Source organism: Equus quagga, chromosome 12, assembly GCF_021613505.1.
Source record: "Equus quagga isolate Etosha38 chromosome 12, UCLA_HA_Equagga_1.0, whole genome shotgun sequence".
NCBI lineage: Eukaryota > Metazoa > Chordata > Mammalia > Perissodactyla > Equidae > Equus > Equus quagga.
Window position 1 is genome coordinate 73,330,879 of NC_060278.1, and position 25,247 is coordinate 73,356,125.

The 25,247-nt window shown below is 45.8% G+C and overlaps 1 protein-coding gene across 1 annotated transcript in view; it reads right to left on the reverse strand.

Moving 5' to 3' along the window:
• Nucleotides 1-2,966: 2,966 nt before the first annotated feature.
• Nucleotides 2,967-25,247, reverse strand: part of ISM1 (isthmin 1) — a 75,304-nt gene continuing 53,023 nt past the window's right edge. The window contains exons 3-6 of the mRNA XM_046679830.1: nucleotides 23,878-24,142; nucleotides 15,999-16,142; nucleotides 13,198-13,287; nucleotides 2,967-7,763 (exon numbers count right to left, since the gene is read on the reverse strand). Of these exons, the coding sequence (XP_046535786.1) occupies nucleotides 7,246-7,763; nucleotides 13,198-13,287; nucleotides 15,999-16,142; nucleotides 23,878-24,142 (1,017 nt within the window). The 3' untranslated portion in view covers nucleotides 2,967-7,245. The remainder of the gene's footprint in view (nucleotides 7,764-13,197; nucleotides 13,288-15,998; nucleotides 16,143-23,877; nucleotides 24,143-25,247) is intronic.

A 25,247-nucleotide genomic window follows, 5' to 3' on the forward strand; every position in this document is an offset into this window, starting at 1 on the left:
TTTTTCTCTTTATAATATCCTGTAACAGCAGGAGGGAGTGCTCAAGAATGGCTCAATGGCGGCATTTTTCCTGAGACATGGAGAAGGTGGCCCCAGCCTCCACTCAGCAGGGTTCCCAAGTAAGGACCCTAAAACATTCTCGCCAGAAGGTTCTGCCCACCACAGCAATCAGCACAGAAGCTCTCGCTTTCTTTTGATTGCAGGAATCCTGATCACGTGGCTCTCAGGTGTGAGGCCTCTGGAAATCTCTCCCTGGTTTTGGCTGGGCAGGACCAGCCATCCCTGAGGGGGATTTGAAGGTTCCTTGGGGACAGATGCGTCAGTGGTGTGGATCTCTCAGTCTTCCCCTGTGTAAAGACCTCACTTAAGTTATGTTGACAACAGGGCCAGTGAGTCACTTTAGAGGCCCCAAAGAAGATTTCATCCCGGGACATCCTGGCTTTTTTCTTTGCCTTTCTCCTTCCCCATTTGCTGAGCTCTCCAAAGGTAAACAAAGCGAAACAAAACAAAAACAAAGCCGGGTGTAGAGGGGAATGAAGGAGGGTGCCGTTAGACAAAGCAAAACTGCACGTCTAGTTGTGTAACATTTTAAAGTGGTGCTTGTTAAGATCTGCTCCCGTTCCCTTTCACTACAGAATTAAAGGCGTACTTCATTTAGACTGCTCCCTCCCATGGCAAATAAACCAATATTTAACCATGACCTTTGTGAAAATAAACTTAGCCGCATAGAAAAAAATTCCTTTTTCTTTTTTAAAAGTCAGGCTTGAAAGTTTTATATCCTTTGAGTCAATTGGCTCATTAATTCAAGAATGTTACTTTCCCAATTCAAACATACATTTTGAAAGTCATCCATGAATTACATGCCTCAAGAATGAAAGGCTTTTCTGTACCATTCAAGAGATTTTTTTTTTTCATTTTGAGGGCAATCATGAATATCTAGAAGGGCATGTTTATTACTCCCAGAACAGATAGAAAATTAGCAAAGTCATAAAATTCTTACCCAGTTTTGCTATTGCAGCTGTGTCTCAACCCAGTCCTCTGCCAGTTCTCCTGCAGCTAAAATGGTTAAGGATGATGCTATTTTTGCCATTAGAGGCAAGGCACTCGTCTTTGTATGTTGCATTTCCAAATCGTTACAAGGAGAACTAAAAAAAAAAGGGATCTTTATCTAAGCTTTGTTCTTCTGGTGGGGTTCAACAAAGAGTTGTTAGTCTCGTAAATTTGTTCCCGAAAAGTCTTCCCTCTGATCCCTGAAAACATCCCTCTTTTTCTAATCCCATACGGCAAACCAACACTAAGCCTCAGAAAAGCAACTGGCTGTAAGCTTTCTGCGTTAACTTACACTACTGTATTCAGGATCTGTACACATGGATGTATGTTTCTCTGTGTACCCACCCAGTAATTACTGAGGCAAGCCTTTAATTTGTCTGAAATCGTGCAGGCATAATGGTGACAACCCACACATTTTTCCATTGGAAATTGTAAATGGATGACAGAGAACGCGCCCCTCCCCTCACCCTACCCACTTCCTGGGAAGCTTTTTCATGACTCTTTGTACGTCAGACCAGAATCAGTGCTCATGGGGTGTTGATCACCAGTGCTCAGTTGATTAGAGCAGTGCTTCTCAAAGTGTGGTCTGCAGAGCACGACTGGTCTGTAGTCAGCAAGGAGATGGATTCAAAAATTAAGAAAAGGTGTTCAACAATTTTTAGAGGTATTTGGCAGAGTCACTGTTGAATACAATCATAAAAACTGGGGGTTTATTTTTATTTTGTAAAAAATAAATGGTATTGAAATCTTGTAGAGCTCCTAACTTTGGCCTGAATGAGGTTGAATTTTCTTTTTTGGTAGAGCTATCACCAACAGCAAAACCTCATCTCCACATGAGCATGATGACAATAATTTTATAAACTCCTATTTGAATAGCACTAGATAAGTGTTAAAGCATGAAATGATGTCCTGGTTTGGGACCCCGGCCCCTCCAGCCCCCTAGAGGCATATCCAGAGAAAAGGATTTGAGCAAGTGGTTTATTTGGGAGATGATTCCAGGGAGCAACAGTTGGGAAGTGGGGAAGAAAGACAGGGAAGGGAAGGAGGCCAATAAATGACGTGTTAGCAAGCAGGTTATCACTGTGGGTGACTGGAGCTCGGTCCCACTGGGAGCTCTGGAAATGGTGTAAAACATGCTTCAGAACTGCCCCACTTGAGGGATGAGGGAGATGGGTATTCCTCCACCAAGTTCCTGTCAGTCAACTGTTAAGTGTTGCTGGGGGGCACTGTTAACTCCCTGGCACTTCAGTCTGCCTCTGTGCAAGCTGACTGCTAGAGAAACCCATTAGGCAAACACTTGCAGGGCTGCCAGTTGAAAGTTGGACTGGTCTATACATGTATGGAAAGTGCCAACAGGATATGTGGGACATCAAAAGCATCTGCCAATGAGTAGGTACGACAGGTGGTCTTATCCCAATTTACAGATAGGAAACTGAGGTCTGGTTTAGCACTATAATATGATGTGGAAGATGCTGAATGGGGTGGGAAGGATCTTTCCCTTTGGTTACCTACTTTGGGCCCAACCAGAGCCCCTTCCACTAGCTTTCTTTCCTGCCTTGTGTAATCATGTAGTTGGTGGTCCACCTGTGTGGCAGAGACTGACTGGGTGCACCCAAAGCCAATCTTTCCTTCCCAGGTCCACAACTGGACTCCATTTCTCAGTCTCCCTTGCAGAAGAGTGTGGGATGTACCACATCTGTGGAGACTGAGTGGAAATGATGTACACTACTTCCCTGCCCAACCTATGCAAACCTTTATGCATATTCTCTCTGCTCTTTACCTGTTGAGTAAGCTGGAACAGAGATGACCCCCAGGGCATCCTAAAGAGTCATACCTTGAAGATGGAAGAGCCACAATATGGAAGGAACCTGGGTCCCTGGGTCATCACTTAGAAGAGAACCACTTGACCAGAAACATACTCTTTAGATGTTTATTGTGTTAAGCTATTGTGATTTTGAAGATTACATATTACAGCAACTGGCATTGCCTTAAATAATGCAACATACACATGTGATCAAATAATTTATTATTCTTTATATCACTTACCATTATCTCAGCTTATGTATTTATTTATTTATTAGCTGTCTAACCTCCAACAGGAAGACTTGGATTGTACACTGCTGTATCTCTGGCATCTGGAACAATGCCTGACAACTAGCACATGCTCAACAAATATTTGTCCAGTGACTAAACACCAATGCCCAACCTGCATTGCACATGGTACATGACAAGCCCTGTGCTAGGAACTTCATAATTCCTATCATTTTTTCATTCTCACAAAACTGTACAAGGAAACTGGGATGTACAGAGGCTGATTAACTTATCCAATGGTACTCAGCAGGCAAGTGAGGGAACCAGGATTGGAATCCAGGCAGGCGGACTCAAACATCAAACTCTGAAGCTCTCTGGACGTTGCCCAGGACATCTGCCACATGTAGTGGCAGGAGCTGGGGATGTACAGCACCTGCCCCTGAGCTCTACCCAACAGGCAACAGGTATCACAGAACTTGTGCTTAGTGGGGAAAACAGACCAGTCTCTGTTCTCCTTTGTAGAGCCGGCTGTTTTCTAGAAATGTCAGGCTCTGCCACTCACTCAGCCTGAGCAAGGGCTCAGCTACAAGATTAAAGTCCTTTTATGGAATATGAGAGAACTGAGCAGATTACGTGGAGATAAAGTCAGCACCTCTTTCACCAATGCGAAACACTATAAAGGTTGGTGCAGGGACATTTGGCAGATTTGAACAATTTGAGCAAAGGCAGAGTGAGTTGGAGCAAAAACCCTGATCCTGTGTGTTGGGAAGAGTTAGGAAGAGAGTAGAGGAAGAGGTAAGGTTAAGAATATGGACTTGGTGATCAGGCAGGACTGGCTTCAAGCAGCTCTGCCATTTACAGAGTGTTATGACCTTGCACAAGTTAGCTAACTTTGTTTGGCTTCTTTCTCCTCATCTGAAATGGATATAATGTGCTTAACTCCCATGGTAAAGTGATTGGCACAGAGGCACAAGGCGTGTGCTCAGGAAAGGGTGGCCAGTATAGTACCTAGTCTTTGACTCTTGGTCCCGTGTCTTCGGATGGGGAAATCTACCCTCTTGGCCACTGAGCTACAAAGATGGAGAGGCCTGGGAGACTAATCATGGCAGATGCTTGAACTGGGGCTCAAGAGAAAGCTCAGCTCTTCCGGGTTTCTCCCTCACCCTTCCCAAGTGCAGCCACTAGAGGGCCTTGGGCATCCCTGTTGGCCATGATTGGCTTGCTCAGATGTGGCCCCCCAGAGGCCCAGTGGATTACTAGAAGAAGGGCTCTCTTTCCAGGGAGAGGCAAAAGAGCAAAGCATCCCATGAGAGGTGTTTGAGAGCAGCTGCTGAGGGGTCCTACTTACAGGTGCTGCAGGTGAGGTGCAGGCAGCTGGCTCTGCTGTGAGCAAAGTTGGCCCTTGAGCACACGGTTCACCTTCCATGAGGAACTTCTCTAGGGTTACCCTGGGGCTGGCTTGGGGCCCTGTGAGCTAAGGGTCTCCCTGTCTCATTGGATACCCTGGGCAGAGGGGTCTGGATTTCTGAGGATAATTCATTGGCTCCCTAGAGCTTTGGGATTGAAAATTAGCTCATCCTGATAGAGGCAGATTATAGTTCAGCAAACTTCCAAATATGTGGCACTGTCCTGATGATATATGGGAGACTAGGGGGTGTTCTTAGTAGGCAAAGAACCCAAGTGCCCTCCCCTGCTCCCAATTCACTCCATTTTCCAACTATCAGTTCATTAGGTGAGTGAGGTCTGATATGAAAAGGCAAATAGTGCATTGAAAACATTGCTCCTATCAGTCATTCTTACTGTAGTAGGAAACAGCTCTGTTCCCTTTAGTCTTCTATGCTAAATCCTTAAGAAAAACACCCTAGACATGGCTTCATAACTTGCCACTCTTGTCCCTCTGCTCATCACTCTAAACATCTTAGTTTTCAGAAAACACCAAGCTCTATCCTAATTCTATGCCTTTGTCCATACGGTTTTCTTACTCCAAATGCATCCCTTCCTCCATTAGACCCAACAGGTACTTCCCTAATCCTGCCTCTATTTTCCCATGGTACTTACGCTTACCCTTAATAGAACATTTATCAGGGGGCGTTATTGCTGTACGTTTTTGTCTCTTTTCATCCCTCAATTGAGCTTCTCATGTACTTCATCTCCAGCTCTGCTTGAATTCCTGTCCTGACAGGGAACTCATCACTTCAAAGGCAATATGTTCCATTGCAACCAACTCTCTTTGCAAAAATAGTTTTCCCATTATTAGAAACCGAGTCTGTTTCCCTGATATATGGACCTACTGATTCTCTCCCTATCAGTTGCCTAAAATTCCTTCAGATGTGAGTAAGGCTTCTCATTCCATAATTAGAAATATCTCTTAAATATAAATATCCTGAGAGTAGGCAATACATGGATAGAAAACTCATTCTAAAGAATAAATGACTGATAAGAGCTTTTCCGTATGAACAAGATTTTATTAAGAGAGCCTAAGGGTGGGGTCAAGAACACCAAAGACACCAGGAATATAAGGACACCAAAAATTTGGTATAGTAGAAAAAGCCCTGGGCTAGGAAATGAAAGATCGATCCAATGTAATTTATTTTTTCTGAGCTTTGGTTTCCTCATCTGGAAAAGAAATAAATTCCATGATGAGTAGTTCTACTTATTACCGTAATTGCAGAATTTTGTCTAGAAGTGGTCCTGCTCAGCTGGGCTGTCTTAAGCCCTGCTGTGGCTTGGCTTTCTCAGCTCTTTCTTAGCTCTGGGTGGGCAAAAAGTCATACATGTGTCAACGAGCTTCAGACTCCTGGGGGCTGGGTTGATGTTCTTGGTGCCAAAGATGCTATGACTTACACCACCCACCATGACATCAATCAATGAGTCTTTTATTTGAACCTTCCTCTTCCCTGCCCCAAAGCCCTGCTTTACCAGGGCTATTTATGGCATTTGAATCATAAATACTTTCAGGTAACACATTTACTGCAGGTAACACATTTTATTGTGGTTTTATTATATAGTCTCTTTTCCTGGAGTTTTGCAAGTAAAGATTGCATAAGAACCAACTCTTTGTTTGTCCTAAGTTCCACCCTACAGAACCAGGTCATATTACAATTGCTTGATGCACAAGACTCAATGACTCAATAAATACTTTACAAAAATAATGTAGTTTTTTTCCTTTCTTAAAACATAAAAAATTAGGATTTCCTAGACTTGAGTTCCCCTCCCCTTTTTATATTTATTTACTGGGAATATATTGGTGGAGAAAAATCATTAAGATGGTATTAAAATAAAACAGATGAAATGAGTTCCACGTTCTTTCCCCATTTGTTTGGGCTTTTTCTTTTGAAAAGTGCTACTCCTTGTTTTTATGTCTGACCTTCCTGCAGCCTTCTGAACCTACTAAGACAACAGCAGGGATTCTGCCGTTCTGAAGGTTTTTAGTGGAATCATAGCATTATGCTAATAGTGGCTTTTTATTTTAAAGCCTATTTAAAACCAGGCCTCAAATTTGCCCCTAAGGTACCCATTTGCCCCCCACCCCCTACCCAGTCGGAGGCAAGGGCATTTTGGAAGCAGAGACTTCAACAGGGCATCTTATGACTGAATGACATTTGGTTTAAGGTGGGTGTTTTCTTGTTTTGATACATTTCCATCGAGTTACTTATCTTTAAAGTCATTAAAAATTCCCTTTCTCTTCCAGCTCCCTAAGCCCCCTTCTGAACTCTCACAGAAGCAATTAAATAGTTTCATGACAACTCCAGAGAAAAGCTTATATGTAAGTCACATTCATATTAAATAAGTTATATATAAAAACTGCTTATAACGTTTACAACTTCGGTCTCTTTCCCCTGTTTCCTCTCGGAAACATTGGATCTGGGATGGGAACTGAATCCCACCGCTACGACTTCCAGGTTCTTCTTCTGGCTTCTTTGTCCTCATCCTCCTGCCGACATCACCCCTAGGAGGGGTTCCAAGGAGGTCTGTGGGCATTGTAGATGGCAAAGGTGGCTTCAGATGGCAGTTCTCCGAGCCTGGCGCACACCCCTAGTGTAATTTATGAAAAATACTCATGTGATATATACAAATATACATGTATGCAGATAAGAGGGACTCTGCTCCAGGCAGCAGATCAGTGCAGTGCATTTGTGTCACAAACACCAGAGTGGCGTCTCTTTAATACTCCCTGGCCTCCTGGAACTGCTTGATGTAATCTTCATCCGAGGGGCTCTCCGTGCATTTCTGTCCGTTGTTGGGAGGCCGGGCCTCGTTATACCTGCTCCAGTCGCCCTTGCAGATAATCCAGGGCAGGACGTCCACTTTGTAGTGGAGCTCCGCGGAGAACTCAGTGCTGATGAGGTTAGGCGTCCCTGCCCCTTTGCCCCTGGTGATGAGCTGCATGTTGTCGCCATAGCAACAGTGCTGGGCAGCCAGGGTAGTGCTCTCCAGGGACAGCATGGAGCGGATGCAGTACCGGGCCGTGGGCTTGTAGATCTCCAGCTTCTCCTTGGGCCCACTGGCATCCTTCCAGCGGAAGTCCTTGCGCTTGATGCGGTCAAAGATGTCGGCTGTGCTGTAGGCCACCTCGGTGGGGTAGGAGCAGGGGCAGCTGGGCAGGTCATTGATCACCTTGTGCATGTACTTCTTTAAGAACTCACTTTTGCAGCTCATCCATCGCTCACAGCTGTCTGTGTCTGAAAAAGGCCACAGAAAAACCCTCTCACTACATGGAAAACCCGCCGTAGGGTGACATCGAAGTCAACCCCTGCAGCCCCTGGAATCACCAGGCCATGGATGAACATGCTCACCTCCCTTGAACTTGGAAACTTCTTTGCTCACAACTCTCTCCACGCCCCTCAACTCCTCAATTTATACTATGAAAAATTTTCAGACACATAGAAAAGTAGAGAGAATATGCTTGTACAATGACTGCCCATATGCCATCCATCACCTAGATTTAACCATCCTTACATTTGCCTCATTAAAATTTTTTCTTGGTAAATATATGGTATTATCCTTAAATTTTAGTAGGCATCTGCAGAAGAAAAGGAAGATAATTAAACCATATTGTCTATGGTTTTCTAGATAACCATCATCACCCACAACAAAATTAATAATTCAGAGGGCCATTTTGAATCTTCTCTCTAAATCCTAAGTGGTAAGTGGTAGAAAACGCATCAAAGGGATCTTTGTAGGACTAAGTTTTATTTCTGCCACTCACTGACTGGTTTAAACTAGGGCTAGTGGCCTAACCTGTTAATCTTGGGCACGAGAGAGTAACAATCACTGTATGCAAATCTATATGATAAGACGCCTCTAGAAGGAAGGGGCTGGTGGTCCCTGCTTTTAGGGAACTTAACATTTAGGCCAGAAGCCACTGATCTGTAGGCTTCTAGCCAGAACTGGCCCCCAGAGGTGTGTTTGGCCTTTACAGTATTAAAAAAATACTGCATTAATTGACAGCGTTTAAGAACTAGGTGATTCCACTTATTGATGTAGATTCCTGGTTTCCACCATGTTTATGCTGGCGCTGCATTGCCCCTGGGAACAACTGGCCCTGTGAACAGGCCAATAGGGATGACTTCTTGGTCAGGGAGGGAGATCTCCAGTTCACCACAGTCCCTGCCTGATCCCTTCACTGATGGGTGTTCGCTCTTGGTCTCTTAGTCAGCCAGGTCCGGGACCTCTGGTTTAGTGAATATCTTAGTTTATGTTTTCCCAGACCCTGAGACAAAGATTCCAGTGCAAATTGCTGTTTTCCCAGACCCTGAGACAAAGATTGCAGTGCAAATTGTTGTTTGGGAGGTGATTCTGGGAAACACCAGCAGCGGAGCAGAGAGGTGGTTCCGAGAGGAGAGGGCAGCAATACAGGGTGTGGATCAAACAAGTAACCACTGCAAAGAACTGGAGCTTAATCCCACTGGGACCTAGGAAATCGCACAGAGAACATTTCAGTTATCCCATGCAGGGACAGGGTCAAACTTTACCCAAGCCCTGTGAGCCTGGGAAACAGCCAGGGTTAAGAATTCTCCACCCCTAAACCCCTTGTGCATACTGGAAAACCACTGACTGCAGAACCATCCTTCCGCATGCCCTCACGGATGCCCTCTTGTCTGCCTCTGACAAAGCCAGACATAGATGCTCCAAATTCCCTTTCTTTGCCTCATAAATGATTAGCTAAACCGCCTGTCCCCACTGATGGACTGGAACAAAATGCATCCTAACTAAACTTTAATCTTTTCTCCTTCCTTCAAGCCCCTGAACTTTGGCCCAACCTCAGCCTGAGGCAGCACACAGCCTCTCCTTAAGGGTCCCTCCCAGAAAAATGTTCTCAGGGTAGAACATTCTCTGATCTCCTATCTGATCTCGCCACCCTTTCATCCCTCTGGCTTCTGTCTAGCCTTATGTACCGCTCTATACAAGAAAACCCTTGAGATGCTTCAGGCCTGTAGTCACAGCGTTCTCTCTGTAGTCCCTTTCCCCCTTGCAACAGTCCTTTGGATAAAGTCTTTGAATAGAGATTTGTTTTTTGTTTATCTGGGTATTATCCACCAGATGCCATCATCACTGATAGGGGGCTGTTCCTGGACTTCCAGCCCACCATGCATTAAGGGGCTGGCGAGCTCTGGGGGCCAGAGAAAGCTCTCAGGCAAAGAACCACAGAGGCTGCCAGCTGGAGGTCAGGCTGAGGTGGAGGAACATGATGTGGGCAGAGTAGGTTCCCCACAGCTTCTGCCTGGTTAGCTGCAGGGGGTAAGACGAGGCATATCTAAGGAAGCTATCCACAGTGGGATGTGAGGGTGCATTAAGGAGGGCAAAGGCAAAAAGCCCCACAGGTCTTCAAAAATGCAATGTTGTTTCTATCAGTGCAAGTCAGGGGGTGCTTCAAGGACCGTGTGACATTGTGCTGGTCCTAAGGCTCAGCAGTGCTGCGTGGCAGCCACAGGTGTTCTGCTCAGAGCTCCTACAAGAAAACCTGCTGTGGGCACTTTGCTTAGTGGTGGCCTCAAGCTGTAGCAGCTTGGATCTGCCATGGTGTTCACATCAAGGCCATGCTGCCCCTGGCCTGCTCTCAGCTGATGACTGAGCACGGTGGGGTACTGCCCGACAAGGGACTCCTCCAACAGGCAGCCTCTGCTGTGGGGGCCCCACTGGCATGGCTGAGACTTTCTCAGAGCTGCACTCAGGCTCTGCCTTCCTGGGCCTCCTTCCTTCTTTCCTCTCTCCCTTTGCAGGGGTCAGCCCTGCACCTTGGTCTGACAGGTCTCCCTGCATACTCTGGCTGCCTTTCCCTTTATCCTTCCCAGGTGTTTCCCCAATACATCTCTTGAATATCCAAACCCATCTTAGTATCTGCTTCTCAGAGGTCCCGAAGCGACATAGACTATAATAGCAGAGATGGAGGAAGGCGAGTGGAGGGCATTCCAAGTTAGCGTTAATTGTGCAAACTAAGGTTGAGAAGTCTGGTGGGGTTGTCTAGGGTTGGGGAACGCGTTCAGTTTCACCTGAGCAGAGGATACAGGGAAGGAAGATTGTGGTGTCTGATCATGGAGGTCTTCAACACAGTTTAAGCTTGTTCAGAGGGCACTAGGGACCCACTGAAGATTTTTGAGGGATAGTGAACTAATAACTGAGCTCTATGATAAGAAAATGCAATCAGTGCTGATATCAATTGTAAGAGTCCAGGTGAGATACTCTGTGAGGGAACAGCAGGTGAGATCAAGAGTAGTCAGAGAGTTAGAGCTGCCAGGCCTCGGTGAGCTTGGGGACAAAGGGACAAAGACATCAGGAGTGACTCCAACTCTGACCCAGGTGCCTGGAAGGCTAGGGGGTGTCATGAGTGGAAATCAAGTGGTCAGGATGTGGGGCAGCCTGGGGGAGGGCTCAGGTTTCTCTTCAGGGAAAGGAGGAAGAGAGAGACGGGGCATCTCTCAGGAGCTCAGAAAGGCCAAGCCTGAGATGAAACATGAGGGTTCTTGTGCACGACTGCATGGGATCGAATCTCAACTCAACCATTCAGTAGCTCTGTGACCTTGAGCAACGTATTCTACCTCACTGTGCTTCAGTTTTCTCATCTCTAAATTGATGATGAAAATAGCATTTGTCTCACGAAGTGCGACGAGGATTAAACTAGCAGGAACGCAGAGAGCACGCAGAACAGGGGCCAGGGTGTCGCCAGTGGGGATATGCTGAGGCTCCTCTCAGCTGAGAGTTCTATGATTCCACCCCTCGAGCCTCTGCCTGAGCAGTAGCTGAGAGAATGGAGGTTCCATCCTGGGACATGTGTGTCTGCAAAGGCGGTGGGGGTCTCCATCAGAGGGCAGGGTCTTCAGAAAGAAAATTCAGTGAGGCCCCCAAAAATGGCTTTGTATTTTCCCTCCAGGGTGGAAGGACATCATAACTCATGTACCTATGAGACATCCATTGACTTATTTTTCTCTCTCAAACTTATATAGATGTTCAGCGTGATGGACATGTTCTAAACACTTTACAAATATTAACTCATTTAATTTTACAATAACTCTATAAGGTAGGCACTATTACCTCATATCACTTTACAGATCAGAAAACTGAGGCAGATTAGGTTAAGAAATTGAACTTGTCCAAGTCAAGCTTTTCTCATCTCTTCTAGGCATCTTCTGTTCACTCTTCCCTCTCCTCATTGCATGTTTTTCCTTACCATAAAGGTTGTCCTGTGTGGACTATGTTGATGGGCTCCTTGAGCCCTGACTTCTAGTTGGGTTGAGCCAAGGGGAGGACCTGGCCAGAGACCAGAGGGAGGAAGGATGGTGAGGTCTGGGTATTTGTCCCCTTGGCTCCTTCCTCGATTTTGCAGGTTAGCTATATCCTTCTGAGAGGCAGGAGTGCTGTCAGGTACCCTCTCCACACAGCTGCCCTGTGGGTTCTGGTAACCACTCCTTCCCCTGGTCCCTTCAGGCCAATGGGTGGTAAGGGCTCGGCACTATTGCCAGCCCTGGGGTTCTGTACAATCCTTTCTTGGTTTCCATCCACCCTGCTCATACCTTTGCAAACAGACCCTCATCTAATGTTCCTCAATTACTGGATTTGAGCATGTCATGTTTGCTCCTGCCTGGAAGCTGAGTGATATACCGTTTCTACTCATCCCTGTGTGTCCTTGGCCGCACACCAGTGTGGTTTTGTGCAACCGGACCCATGCTCGGCAAAAGGGCAAGCAGCTGCCTGTCTGTGAGCTGTGATACGTGAGGCCTGAGAAGCTCTCTGCCCCAAAAGACTGCTTTTTCTGTTCTCCCATTTTATGCTAAAGTCCTGCTGTTTGTCTTTAATCTTTTTTTAAATTTTAGGATCAAATGCATTGTTTGCAGAAGGCTCCTACTAAAGGCAGTTTGATTGTGTGTGTGAGGGACTGAGGTAGAAGCCCTGGGTGACACAGAATTTCCCAACTGCCTCCACTTTAGCTGAGGAGGCAGAGCAGAAGTGAAGAGGCTAAGAAAGAATTTGGGGGTGGCTAAAAGAAATGGGGCGGAAGGAGTTTCACCTTTCAGCAATAGAGAATTACATCCAGAAGCACATGAAGCTATTTTTAAAAAGCAAGCTCTCAACTAGCACCTGAGTAGTCACTTTTGATTTTGTTTGGTCCATGTGATTGGATTTGCTTTAGCACTTTCCAGCAGATGAGTAGCAGCATGTACCAAAGGTTCATAAAAAATGTGGTGGAGGGAGGCAGGCGTAATATTGAAAGTTCTCTTTTTCCCTCCCTCCCTCTCTTTGCTGCAGAACTGAGCTCACCATTTCTTGACTTCATGGGGACACTCAATGAGGGCAGTGAGAGGAGATTCCACGCAGCTTGAGGCCCTACTGCATACTGATCTCATGCTAAGGGAAGAGTGGTCCCTGCCTACTTGTTGTGGACACGGTGTAGCTGGCAGGGCGGACACAGAGGGCCCTTCAGCCCAGTCTGGTGCAGGCACAGGACTGCTCTCTCCTGCCTGGATATATTCAGTGAGCAAGAAACATGCTGAGGGAATTGGACCCCATAAGAGGAAAGCGAAACATTCAAATAGATCCAAGGATGGCATTGCAAAGGCAAAAGGAATCTCCAAAACACTAAATCAATATTTGGATAAAAAAGAAAAAAAATCTTCTTACCAACTTCAAACAGTTTGGTGGCATTGAACTCCTCACTTCCCGCGAGCAGACTCACTTCGGTGGCAGCTGTCCTGAAGGTGTCTTCGATTCCTAAGCACAGACAAGAGCTCATTTTCCCCTAGTTATATGGAAAATGTTACCCCCACGCCCCTCAAATAAAAAAACAAATACACCTGAACACAGCCTTTTTTGTATTCATTCCTACTCATGGGCAGAACCTTGCTAACAGAGGAAATAGTAAAAAGCAGGTAGTAGGGCATAAAATAAATTAAAACCCCAGATACCATTTGCAGCATGAAATCAGATACAAATGTGCCTGAATGAGTCCTCAGGAACTCATTCACTGGGCCCAGGAATGGGGTTTTGGACTGTCAGGGTCACAAGTCTGTCTGGTGGTGTCTGGGTGATAAACTAAACTAGAGGTAGCACAGTGTAGTGGTTAATCCCTTGTCTCGTGGTCAATACCAGTCTTAAGGACTGACTGACTGGTTCAAATCATTACTAGCTGTGTGACCTTGGGCAAGTCACTTAACCTTTGTGTGCCTCAGTTTTCACCTTGGTGAAATGGGGAGAACTAAATGACCCACCTCCTAGAATTGAATGGATTCAATGAGGTATATGTAAGGAAGGTCCCTAGAGTAGTAAGCGGTAAGTGTTAGCTGATATTTTGCCCTTGAATATTTGTCTAACTCATTTTGAAGATGCAGCAGTCCATAGCTAAAGACTAGACACCTGATATCCTAGGACTTTTAGCACTGCTGCTGATGCTTCAAAAAGAATCAGCTGGGCTTGTCATTACTTGCTCTTAACTTGAACCCAGCTTGCTTCAAACTTCCTGGCTCCCACATCCTCCCCAAACCCAGGCGTCCTTTACAAATAGGGATCCTGTGCAAGCTGAGGCAGTCAGAAGGCGGGGGAAAGGTAGAACAGGGAGAATGGGGACTAGCTGTTGGAGAGTCTGCCCTGCTTGGCATGACTTGCTTGGCTCTGAGGGGCTCTCTCTGATTTGATGTGAGGCCCCTAAAACTTATTTGCAGGATCTCCCTTGGGGACATACTTTTACAGTGTAATCACTGCCAGGCCAGGGAGACTGTTTTCAGTAAAGCTGAAAATTCAGCAAAATGAAATCCTTCACATTCTAGGGGATTCTTGAAAACCTGGAAAAGCCAGGAACAGAGAAGCAGAAAAGATGAAAAGAAGGCAATTTCAGATGAGAAGAAACCCTACAAGCTGGGCTGCTGGTCACGCTGCTCCCAGTGGTGAGAGAAAATGAGAAGGAAGCATTCAAAATGGCAGCAGAGAAGACCCTTCCCCCAGCAAAATATCTAAGTTTACCACCTTGGGTCTGGATGCCAGCTCTGCAAGAGAAAACAACAGCCCAGCCCGCAAGCCCTGACATTAAATGCTGCTGCATCCATGTGTGGCTGAGCCCGATATCCTTCCCCCTGGTGGAGGTGGAAGAGTCTGATGGGTAAAAACATGGCCTCTGGAATCAGACTGCCTGGATTCAAATCCAGATTGACCACCTGCTGCCTGTGTGACTCTAGGCACGTTAACCCCTGTGCTTTAGTTTCTACAGCTGCCAAATGAGTACGATAATAAATACCTACTTCATGAGGCTGTTATGAGGGTTAAACTAAATAATACACATACAGACCTTAGAAATCAGCTTGGTATTTAAATATTCAAAAAACCCCTATTCTTCTTGGTCTTCATATCATCTTTTTCATTTTTTTCTTCATCCTCTTTATCTTCATTGTATTCATATTTATCTTCATTTTCTTTTGCTTCATCTTCTTATCTCCATCATTCATTTTCTTCTTCAGATTCTCCTCTTTCGTCTTCATTTTCTTCCTAGCCTCTTACCCTTTCTTCTTCTCATATTATTATTATTTGTTGGTTTATTTCTACCCATCCAAATCCCATACTACCAGACTCCAGCTCAGCCTCATTGTGATGAGCATGGGAGAGATCAGGAAAAACATCCTGATGGTGGCTCCACTGTTTGAAACCCATCGGCATGGCTGACAGGGAGCCAGAACTGCCACTCTTTACATTTATTTTCTGCACACGCCCCTTTGCTAACATATATGTGCCTCATCTCATCCTTCTTCTCTCTCCTCAGAAACCCCCTTGCTCTTCCACTTTTTTTTGTTCCAGATCTCAGCGTTATGGTTTGAGAACAGAGTTTCCAGGGGTAGAAAAACGTGTGAGCCATACAAAAACAGGCTGCAGCTTGAAAACACTGCTACGGACTGTCACAATTCTTTTTCTCCCCCAATATGGTCTCTCACCAAGTTTGCAATTAGTTTACTTTTCAAAACACTGACACTGCAGTTTAAAGCAATAATTAACAGCCGAGTTTGTCTCCATCTGCTCCCTTGGGGGCCTTCAGCACTTCCCCGGCATTACAGACGGGGCTAACTGCATGGTTTTGCTGTAGATGGCTGCCGAGCCTCTCATCCTGGCTTTCTTACCAGACCGTGAGTGTCTGTTTTCATGTGTCTCTTCAAGGCACAATAAGTCTCACATCAAAGGCCCCAGTTAAACAGAGCCCCTCCTTTAAATAAAGTAAGTACAGCGTGGCATTGTCTTCCAGGTCATGGCCACTGCAATTGTGCGTAACACTCAGAAAATCCATCTTTTCATCCATTAAGCTCGTGAACTGTCTCTTGTCTCAGTCTGGTCAGAATTCTTATTAGGAAGATGGTTGTCTTTTAAAAAGTCAATTTCTCTCAGTTTTCAAATATAAATTAAAAGCTTCCCCTCGAACTTGGAGCCACACTCCTGTGTAAACCCACCTGGGCAGTTTGGACGGTCGCACGTCCTAGACTCTGTCGCAGTGCATGCGTAGCCACAGGATCTGGTCCGTTTCTGGTTGCCGTTCCCACAGGTGACACTGCAAACAGACCAGAGACTCCAGTCGCCCTCACCGTCTGTGGAATCTGGGAGGAAGCAAGGGAGATGGTCACCAACCTCACTCCAAAAGTCCCCAAATCACCCCCCACGCCATCAAGCAGCCTTCCAATTGTCCACTTCCATTGTTCTCATTGTTGGAAGGGACCAGGTACCAGCTGGAGCCAAAGGGTTACAGCTCCAGGGTTCATTTTAGGGCTTAGCTTTGTGAAGACAGGTCCTCTGTCTGAAATTTTGGGCATTCTGGGCATTCAGCACATGGCGAGGACCTGACCCTAGAAGGTGCCCAGTAAGTACTTATTGAGATCATACATTAGCAGAACATGGGAGCATGGAATAACATGGTAGGCAGTTTCCAAAGATGACCACCATCAGTTCCTTCCCTCCCTGTGCATTCATTCATTGAGGAGAGAGAGAGAGAGTCAATCTATTTCTTCTTCCCTAGAATCTGGGCTGGCTTTGGCCTTAAGAGGCCTGGAAACTTCTGACTTTTGCTCTGGGGAATCCAGTCACTGTGAAAGAAACTGAGGCTAAACCTGTGAACTATGGGACACTACATGGAGAGAGAGGAGCCCCAGGAAGGGCCACTAAGACATTACACATGTGAGTGAAGCCTTTTTCAACCTTCCAGCCCTTCTCTGTGCATAGCTGAATGCAGCAGATGCCATCAGGAGTAGAGGAATTGCCCAGTGGGGCCCAGCCTGAACTCCAGCCACAGAATCATGAGAAATAATAAACTTCTGTTGTTTTAAGCCATCAAGTTTTGGGATGGTTTGTTACGCAGCAGTAGATAACTGATACATGATGATAAAGCTAGAAATGGTCCTTTGAGGTCATTACTCAACATCCATCCAATGAATATTTCCTGAGCCTCCATTATATGCCAGGCACAATTCTAGGTATGTGGGATACATCATTAAATAAAACTATCAAAGATCCCTGCCCTGGAGGAACTAATATTTTAGTGAGAAGAGTCAGACAATAATCAATAAACACAAAAAATGAGTAAATTATGCAGTATATTAGAAGTTGATGAGTAGTATGGAAAAAGGAGAATCAGACCGGGTTACGGGGGCCTGGGGGTGTGAGAGAGGATGGTATATTATCTAGACTAACTTTCTCTTTTTAAAAGTAAGGAAACTAAGTCCTGGAGCAGTTGGATGACTTATCCAAGGTCATAAAGCTAACAGAAAGGAAAGCTTGGGCTGTAGTGATAAGCCCTTCATCCCTAAAGATGACTCTTTCTGCAGCACCTCCGTTCGGTAATAATTTCTTCTGGTTTGTCCAAATCTTCCTACAGCCTTGGGGCCCCAGCTGGTGTCAAGTGCGGAGCTACAGGCATGTGCCTTGCAGAGAAGGGGTCCTCTCCGTTCATAACAGGTCGTGGTGATTGTTATTACATAGGCCCAGCAAGAATGTAGTCCACACATGTTTCTACCTGAACTGCGGGCCCCGTGCCAGCCTCCCAGGCTGTTGTTTACATGGCGTTCACTCTGAACACTCTTCAGGCAAACACAGGGCCGCGAGGCTCCTCAGCCTATTAAGCAGACTCAGGGGATTCATGGTGTGTCTCCTTCCCTGACCCAGAGTGCAGCGTTTGCTCACACCTAGCCTGCCCCCAGGGCCCCATCCATCTCTCTCCCCTCCCAAAAAGGAATTTTTCTGAACTTTGATTTTCTTCTAAGAAATGGTTTTCCAACCACACGGCCAAGCAGATGTTTGAAACCCCTGCCTCGTGTGAGGAAGTGGGGCCTGCTTCCTCTGCACCAGCCTTCTTCATTGCTCCCATCTCTTACTGGGCATCAACACAGTAGAACTGGAGAGACATGTTGCTTCCAGAAAGGGAGAAACTGCTGAGGGTGGAGCCACTGCCGCTTCCTCCAAGACCTCTGTGGTCTGGTATCTCATGGTCATCTCCCCAGGAAGACCAGGGATGTGCCTGGAACAGTCACACGACTCCACTCTCAGCAGCAGGGGTGTCCAGGTGCATGGGTGACCTGCACGTGACCACGTTCAACCACACGCTGCACGTGCCACAGAGGCTAGATTTTGTTAAAGGGAACAACAACAACAAGTCACAAGTACAGATTGTAATGTCTTTAGACAAAGGGGCAGTGGGTCAGTCAGAAAAAGCTTATTAAATCACATAGGTAGAGTTCATGTCACCAGAGTGGCAGGTACCGGCATAACACATAATCCAAGGATGCCAAGTGGTGTCTTGTTGGCTCAGCATAAGCAATGGGGCCTCCACCATCTAGAAATCTCTGGCAACCTATCCTCCCTCTTGCAGTCATATGGAGAGCTGATTTTGGGAAATACCATCCCAGAACTTTGAGATGTTAGCATTAAACGCACCATGAGGCTTATACCGGAATCTCTGCATGAGGTATTGTTTTGGTTTCTTGGACCTAAATTATTGAATGTTAATTGTGTCTAATGATGCAAAAAATGACTACCATAATTCTTCTCCCCATATCCACTCCCGTGGTGGCTACCCTCTCCCGCTGACCCCAGCCTGCGCCCCATGACTTGCTTTGGCCCATGGGAAAATAGCAAATATCACATAAACAGAGGCTGGAAAAGTGCTTGTGCATTAGGGCTGCCCACTTGCTGTAGGGAATCTTCCACCACCACGTGAAAGGCCTAGGCTAGTGTCCTGGAAGATGAGGGACCGGGGGGCGAGAGGCCCCGGCCATCTCAGCACCCCCAGCTGTCAGGCTGGGACCCCATCAGTGTGAGTGAAACCATGCTAGACCATGCAGCCCCAGCCAAACCAGCCCAGAACAGAACGGTCTAGACAACCTGCAGACTTTTGAGAGAGAACATACTTGTTCTCTTAAGCCACTAAATTTTGGGGGTGGTTTCTTAAGCAGAAAAAGCTAACTGTTACAAATACACTGTAAAATTCTCCCTAAAATATGCTGTCTAGATACCTAGCAGATTCTGGAACCAGGAAGGACTTTTTATCCCAGTAAGTGGCTTGCTCTGTGTCTTTACTTTCAATGCTCACAGAACCATTTATTTTCCAAACCTTTTTTTTATGTTGGTTCCCCAAAGTTAGGCACAAGCATTTACATAGCCATGTGGCTGACCATTTCTGTTGGGCCAGCAGTGGAACGAAGAAACTTCGTGGGGAGGACAGTGTCCATCAGCTCATGGTCTGGAAGCTGCTATAGCACACCGCCCCAGACGAAGGTCCCAGCAAACACTCTCCTCCTGGAGATTTCCATTTGTCGAATGTGTTCACAGGACAGAAAGAGGATTTCTGACCATGGGACAAGGCTTTGAGGGCAGTATTCCTTTCTGTTAGACTAAAACAAGCCTGTTCTCCTTTGCTTACCTACAGGGAGCATCGCTCAGAGCAGAAAACAAATGTGAGCAGCAGTAACTGCAAAGACGACAACAAAGATGGTGAACAACAGCCCCTGTAAACATTTACATGGTGCTTTGACAGCCCCTATCTGTGACATCAAAGAGGTCAGTGAGGGAAGAAAACAATCCAGAGTGCAGTGGGCTGAGAGCTGGGTTTCAAGGATGTCATTTGAAATTTTAAAGTAGTCATTATATAGTTTCAGGGCACTAGAGTTCTGTGGGCCAGTTACAGTGTTTGGGCAACTGAAATGACTTGTGTCCTGACTCAGCCCTTGGCAAGCCTCCACCACTAATCCTGGATGATAGTGGCTACCGGTTATTGAGGGCCTGCTTTCACCAGCTGTTCTGTCTAAACACAGTGATTTAACTCCCATAATAATCACGCAAGGTAGGTGGAAACATCCTCTTTTTATGGATAAGGAAACTGAGGCTCAGAGAGGTTAAGGTACCTGCCTGAGGTCATACAGCTCAAACTTGGCAGAGCTGGGCTTAGATTTGAGGTCTGTCTGCTCCTACCCTATCGTGTTCTATATCCCGGTATTCCAGCAGCTTTGATTTTGGCCCAAGTTGGCTTCCTTTCATTAAGACACCCACTTATGTGGCCACAATTCAACACTACAAAAAAAAAGTCCTTGAAACCAATCACTGTGAAATCCTCTATCAAAATAGGACCGTGACGAGTTAGAGAACTGCGAAGAACTGAGTCCCAACCCAGATTACAAAAAGCAACGCCGATCCGATTTCATTATACAGGTTATTCAGAACAATTTTGGGAATGGCATACTACTGTTTGACAGAAAAATATTTATTTGGACTCTTTCTTTGCCCTGGATGATATCTTAAGTATCCACACAGAAGGTATTTAAAATGCAGTATCTCAAACACAGTCCAAAGTTGAGCCAACTCAAGGTCATATTATGTGTTTCCACCAATTAGGTCTAATTATCTTCTGTTGTATATTTTATAATTTATTCTAAAGATGTGATTCTATTCTATTTATTTCACCTAGGATTTTTTGAAATACTCTTTGGCCACAAACATTTAAGTTCTTATGAAAAATCCTGCCTTTGAAAACCTGTGATCTACATCCTCAACAAAGACCAGTTTCTGCGGCAATTTTTAGCCTGTCTCAGACAGGGTACTGAGCATTTAGGTACAGTGACTTGCACTGCTTTACCAGTGCATGGACCTCATCTTCCTGGGCCGTGGGTTCTCCCCCTGTACCCTCCACAACACCCAACACAGGGATAAATACTCAGAAATTGCTCAACAGTTTGTTCATTGAAATAAAAGAGCTCTCAGCTCATCTGATGCTACATAGAATTCTGGAAATCACAGTTCCTTGTAAGCCAGTCTGGGAAGCAGTAATCATCATTCATTTTGCAAATGCTACTGAACAGCTACAACACTCTTAGAGTCTTGCTACTCCAAGTGTGGTCCGAGGGCCAGCAGCGTCAGCTTCACCTGGGCTCCCGCCCCTTTCTTACATCGATTGCATCAGAAGCTGCACCTTAATAAGGCCCCCAGGAGATCTGTGTGCACGTTAAAGTCTGAGAAGCTCTGCCCTAGAGGTATCATAAGGGACAGAATTTTCTTTATAAAGTAGTCATCCTGACACATCCAGTCCAATGATGGGAAGTTACTAAGAGAGACTCCAACATCATAAAAGATGGAAGTTTATCCACAGCCCAGGGGTGCTGGAAGATCCACAGGTATTCTAGGTCTAGGAAGCTGGGATGAGGGTGGCTGAGGCAGCCACAGTAATTGCCCCATTAGAAGCAAATTCTATTGTGAAGATTGGAACGGAGGGGTTGTTCTTAATGTTCATGAATTTGGTAGAGTGTACCCTGTAAAAGCTTTAGATGAAAGAGTTGTTTCTAGCATTGGTCTTCAAACTTCAACAAGCATGAGAATCACCTGGTGACCTTGGCTGAAAAAGGAAAGAAACAAAGATGCAAAGAACATAGACCCCAGGTCTCACTCCTGGACATTCTGACTCAGCAGGACAGCAGCGGCCCTCAACCTGGGCTGCACACCGGAGTCACTCATGGAGCTTTTAAAAAACACACTGATGCCTGAAAGAAAACACCAATTTATTTGGTCTATAGAGAGAAGTCTGGGCATCGAGATTTTAAAAAAATTGCCAAGGTGAGTGTGAGTAACCAAGCTGAGAACCATTGATCTCCAAGAGTGGTGCTCAATGCGCCAGAACCCCCTGGAGGGCTTGTTCAACATAGATTTTTGGGACTCACCCCAGGGTGTCTGATTCAGTAGCCCTGGGGTGGAGCCTGAAAATCTGCGTTTCTATCATGGTCCCAGGTGACCCTGATGCAGCTGGGTTGGGGACCACACTTTGAGAACCACTGGTATAGAAAGAAGAGGTTGGGGCCCAGGATTGGCATTTTTTAACATGCAAACCAGAGGGATTCTGATGTCGAGGGTCTGAGCCCCACTCATAGGAACAGTGCTCTGTCTGGGCTGGGCAGACAGGTTAAGCTGCAAACCTGTGCAGTCAGGCTGGTACCCACAGATCCTCTGTGTTTCTCTTGTTCAACATTCAGTTCAGCACTGGTCTTTTCCTCCCATTCCTAACTCCCAATATAAGTGTCCATTTCTACATCCACTCCACCGTCCTAAAAGATGTGCTATTTTTTTCCCCCAGAGATGCAGAATAACATAGTGATTAAGAGAATAATCTCTGGACCCAGACTGTCTGAGATGAATCCTAGGTCAAGTTGTTTAAATTCTCTAGGCTTCAATTTCCCCATCTGTAAAATGGGGCACCTGCCTCAGAGAGCTCAATAAATGAGTTAACATATGTGAGATGCCATGGAGAGGGACTAGCGCATGGTAAGTGCTATATAAAGATTGGCTACTATTCCCAGTCCTTCTTCTTGGAAAACAGATAAATTGAACTTTCTCTGGGCTGGACGGGGTATGGGAGCTCTCTTTCTGCTCCTCTAGCATTTGATGTATATCCCTACCATGACACTATTTTGCTCTATCAGTTAATTTTCCTCCTTTTGTCCACAGCTAGGTGAGGGGAAGGACTCCCTCTTTAGGGAAGGACTGTGTCTTACTCATTTTTGGATTCCCAGCATCTATCACAGTGCCAGACACAAGACATGCTCTTAATAAACGTCTGTTGAACAACTGAATGATGGGGCTGGAAAAAAAATATCTTGCTGTTTTGGAAGTTGCCTAGAATGATCTATTAGGGGGCAGAAATGACTTTCCAATATATGACCAGTCTTTCTGCTGAAAAATGGGGTAAAGGTGTGGGTACAAATAGTGCAAGACAAGTCATCCTCATCCTATAGTGTTTGCTCTAAGTCTGTTTATGGTGAAGCCACAAGAATATCACAACAATGGATGCATTTGTAAAGTATCAAATATTCTTATAACACAAGGCACACCGCCTGATTCCCCATGAAGTCTGGCCAGATGCTTGGCAAATCTGTTTTCTCTTCTTCTTGGACACACAGAAAACATTTCCCAGCCTCCCTTGCCTCTATTTGGGGCCAGATGATCAGGTCTTGCCAATAGAATTTGAGCAGATGCGATGTATGTTATTTCCAGGCTGAGGGAGTTAAGAGTGTGTGTACCTTTTCCAGGCTCTGTCTCTCTACTCGGCTGCCAGCCAGATGCAGAGCATCCAGTGGATAACTCTCAGGCCCTAACAGTTGGTGGAGCATCAAGATGGAAGGAGCCTGGGTGCCTGAATGACTGAGTGGAGCTGATCTCCCCCCTACCCGCTGTCTCCCATCCCAACTTAAGTGAGAAATGAACTTTTATTATTTTAAGTCATTGAATCTAGAATTTGTTTTTTACCTCATCTATCCTACTCTAAAAACACGGGAAACTATAAGTCTCGACCTGGGGTCTTGAAATTTATTGTGAGGGAGGCCTTCCTTTGACAATCTGTGACACACAGGTTCACACGGATTCCCAAGGGCCACTCCACTGCCGAGGTTAAATATAACACTGTTGCCTGGTCAAAGAAAGCAGCTGGATACATCTCTTTTACTAAATTGATTTTCAGTATGAATTTTTATAGTGAAATATACAGGGAAGTTAATTTGGTGATTTCTTCATTTTAAGAAAATAGCCTAAAATTTTGGGGGAAAAAAAGGCAGAGCCTCAAAGACCCCTAACTAAAAAAAATTATCTCCTAGGATAATTGGTATGATTTTAAAATTACAGTCTTTCCAGAAAAACGTGGCCACTGGTGCCTTGGGGCTTCTGCGGAACAGGGTCTTTATGAGGTATGCCTCATAGAAGACCAAAAGCCACATACTGTAAACTGGGTTTTGCTTGGCTCCATGTCCTTTAGGCCTCATCATCCTCATTTATTCTCCCCGCCAATTTTATATTACTGGGTGGTAAACTCACCATATTCTGGCTGCTCTTTGTTTTCAAAAGTCCTGTGACCTGGGGCCGGACGATCCCACCCCCTGGGGGGGTTGAGGAAGTTGCTGTCATCTGAGGTACTGTCGTACTTGTAGTCCTGGTCCCCGCTGTTGGCCCTTGCCAAAGACAAGGACCTCTGCCACCAGGCCCGCCAGTCCGGGGATGGGACTGACCAGCTGGGCTTATTCTCCGGATGCTGATCTTTATCTGCTTCAGAGTCAGGACCGTCCACCACCTCTATGGTGACCTGAAGAATTCAGAACACGCCAGGGTCAATGAGGAGTCAACAGCCTCCAAGCCGGGTGACCCTTGCAAGAAAGTCTGAGAAAGCAGAGGCAAATGATGGATGTGTCCCTCATGCAGGAAAGCTGAGACTGCATGGTGATACAGAATGGAAAACATCCAGGGATGGCCCACATCAACCCCATGACTGGATAGAACTGAGGTTCATGGGCCTCGGGTTGGGAGGAGGCAATTCATCTGACTTACTGTCGACTACATTGCTGGGAAGTCTTTCATTCAAGGAGTAAACATGTACTATATATGTTTCTGAAGTGACACAGAATAACTGTAATAAAACCGAACGCTTATTGAGTACTAACTCTGTACCAGGCACTGTTCTAAAGGCTCTAATGTATTAATTTATTTAATTCTCATAACAACCTGATAAGTTGGTACTATTGATTGGCCCCTGTGGTTGCTCACCTGCAAAGATGGCCCCGGCAATTCCTCCCATCCTTGTATGTGTGTGCCACACCTCCCATCAAGAGGTGGGGTTTATTTCCCCTCCCTTTCAATCTGGGCTGGCGTGTGACTCTCTTTGTTCAGTAGAATGTGGTAGGAGTGACAATGCGACGAGCCTTACAAGGTCTTGCAGCTTCTGTTTTCACTGTCTTGGAATCTTCCTACCATTATGTAAGGAGCCCAGCCTCAACTACAGAGCACATGGAGACCACATGAAGAGGGAGACCACGCAGAGGAGAACCAAGGCTCCTCAGCCAATGGCCAGCTCCACAGCCTCAGTCATGTGAGTGGGGCCATCTTGGATCCTCCAGTTCAGTTGGGTCACCCCAGCCAATACCCTGTGAAGCAGAGACGAGCTCTCCCAGCTGAGCTCTGCTCAAATTCCTCACCCATAGGACTGTGAGCAATCCAGTGGTCATTGCTTCATGCTAGTAAGTTTTGAGGTGGTTGCTAGACAGCACCACCCCATTTACAGACAGGGAAAACTGGCACACAGAGAAATTAACAACTTGCCTAAGGTCACACAGCTAGTAAGTGGCAGACATGGATAGCCTGGCTCCAGAGCCCATGCTCTTACCAACTTTACTATACTGTCTCTCAAAAAGTAA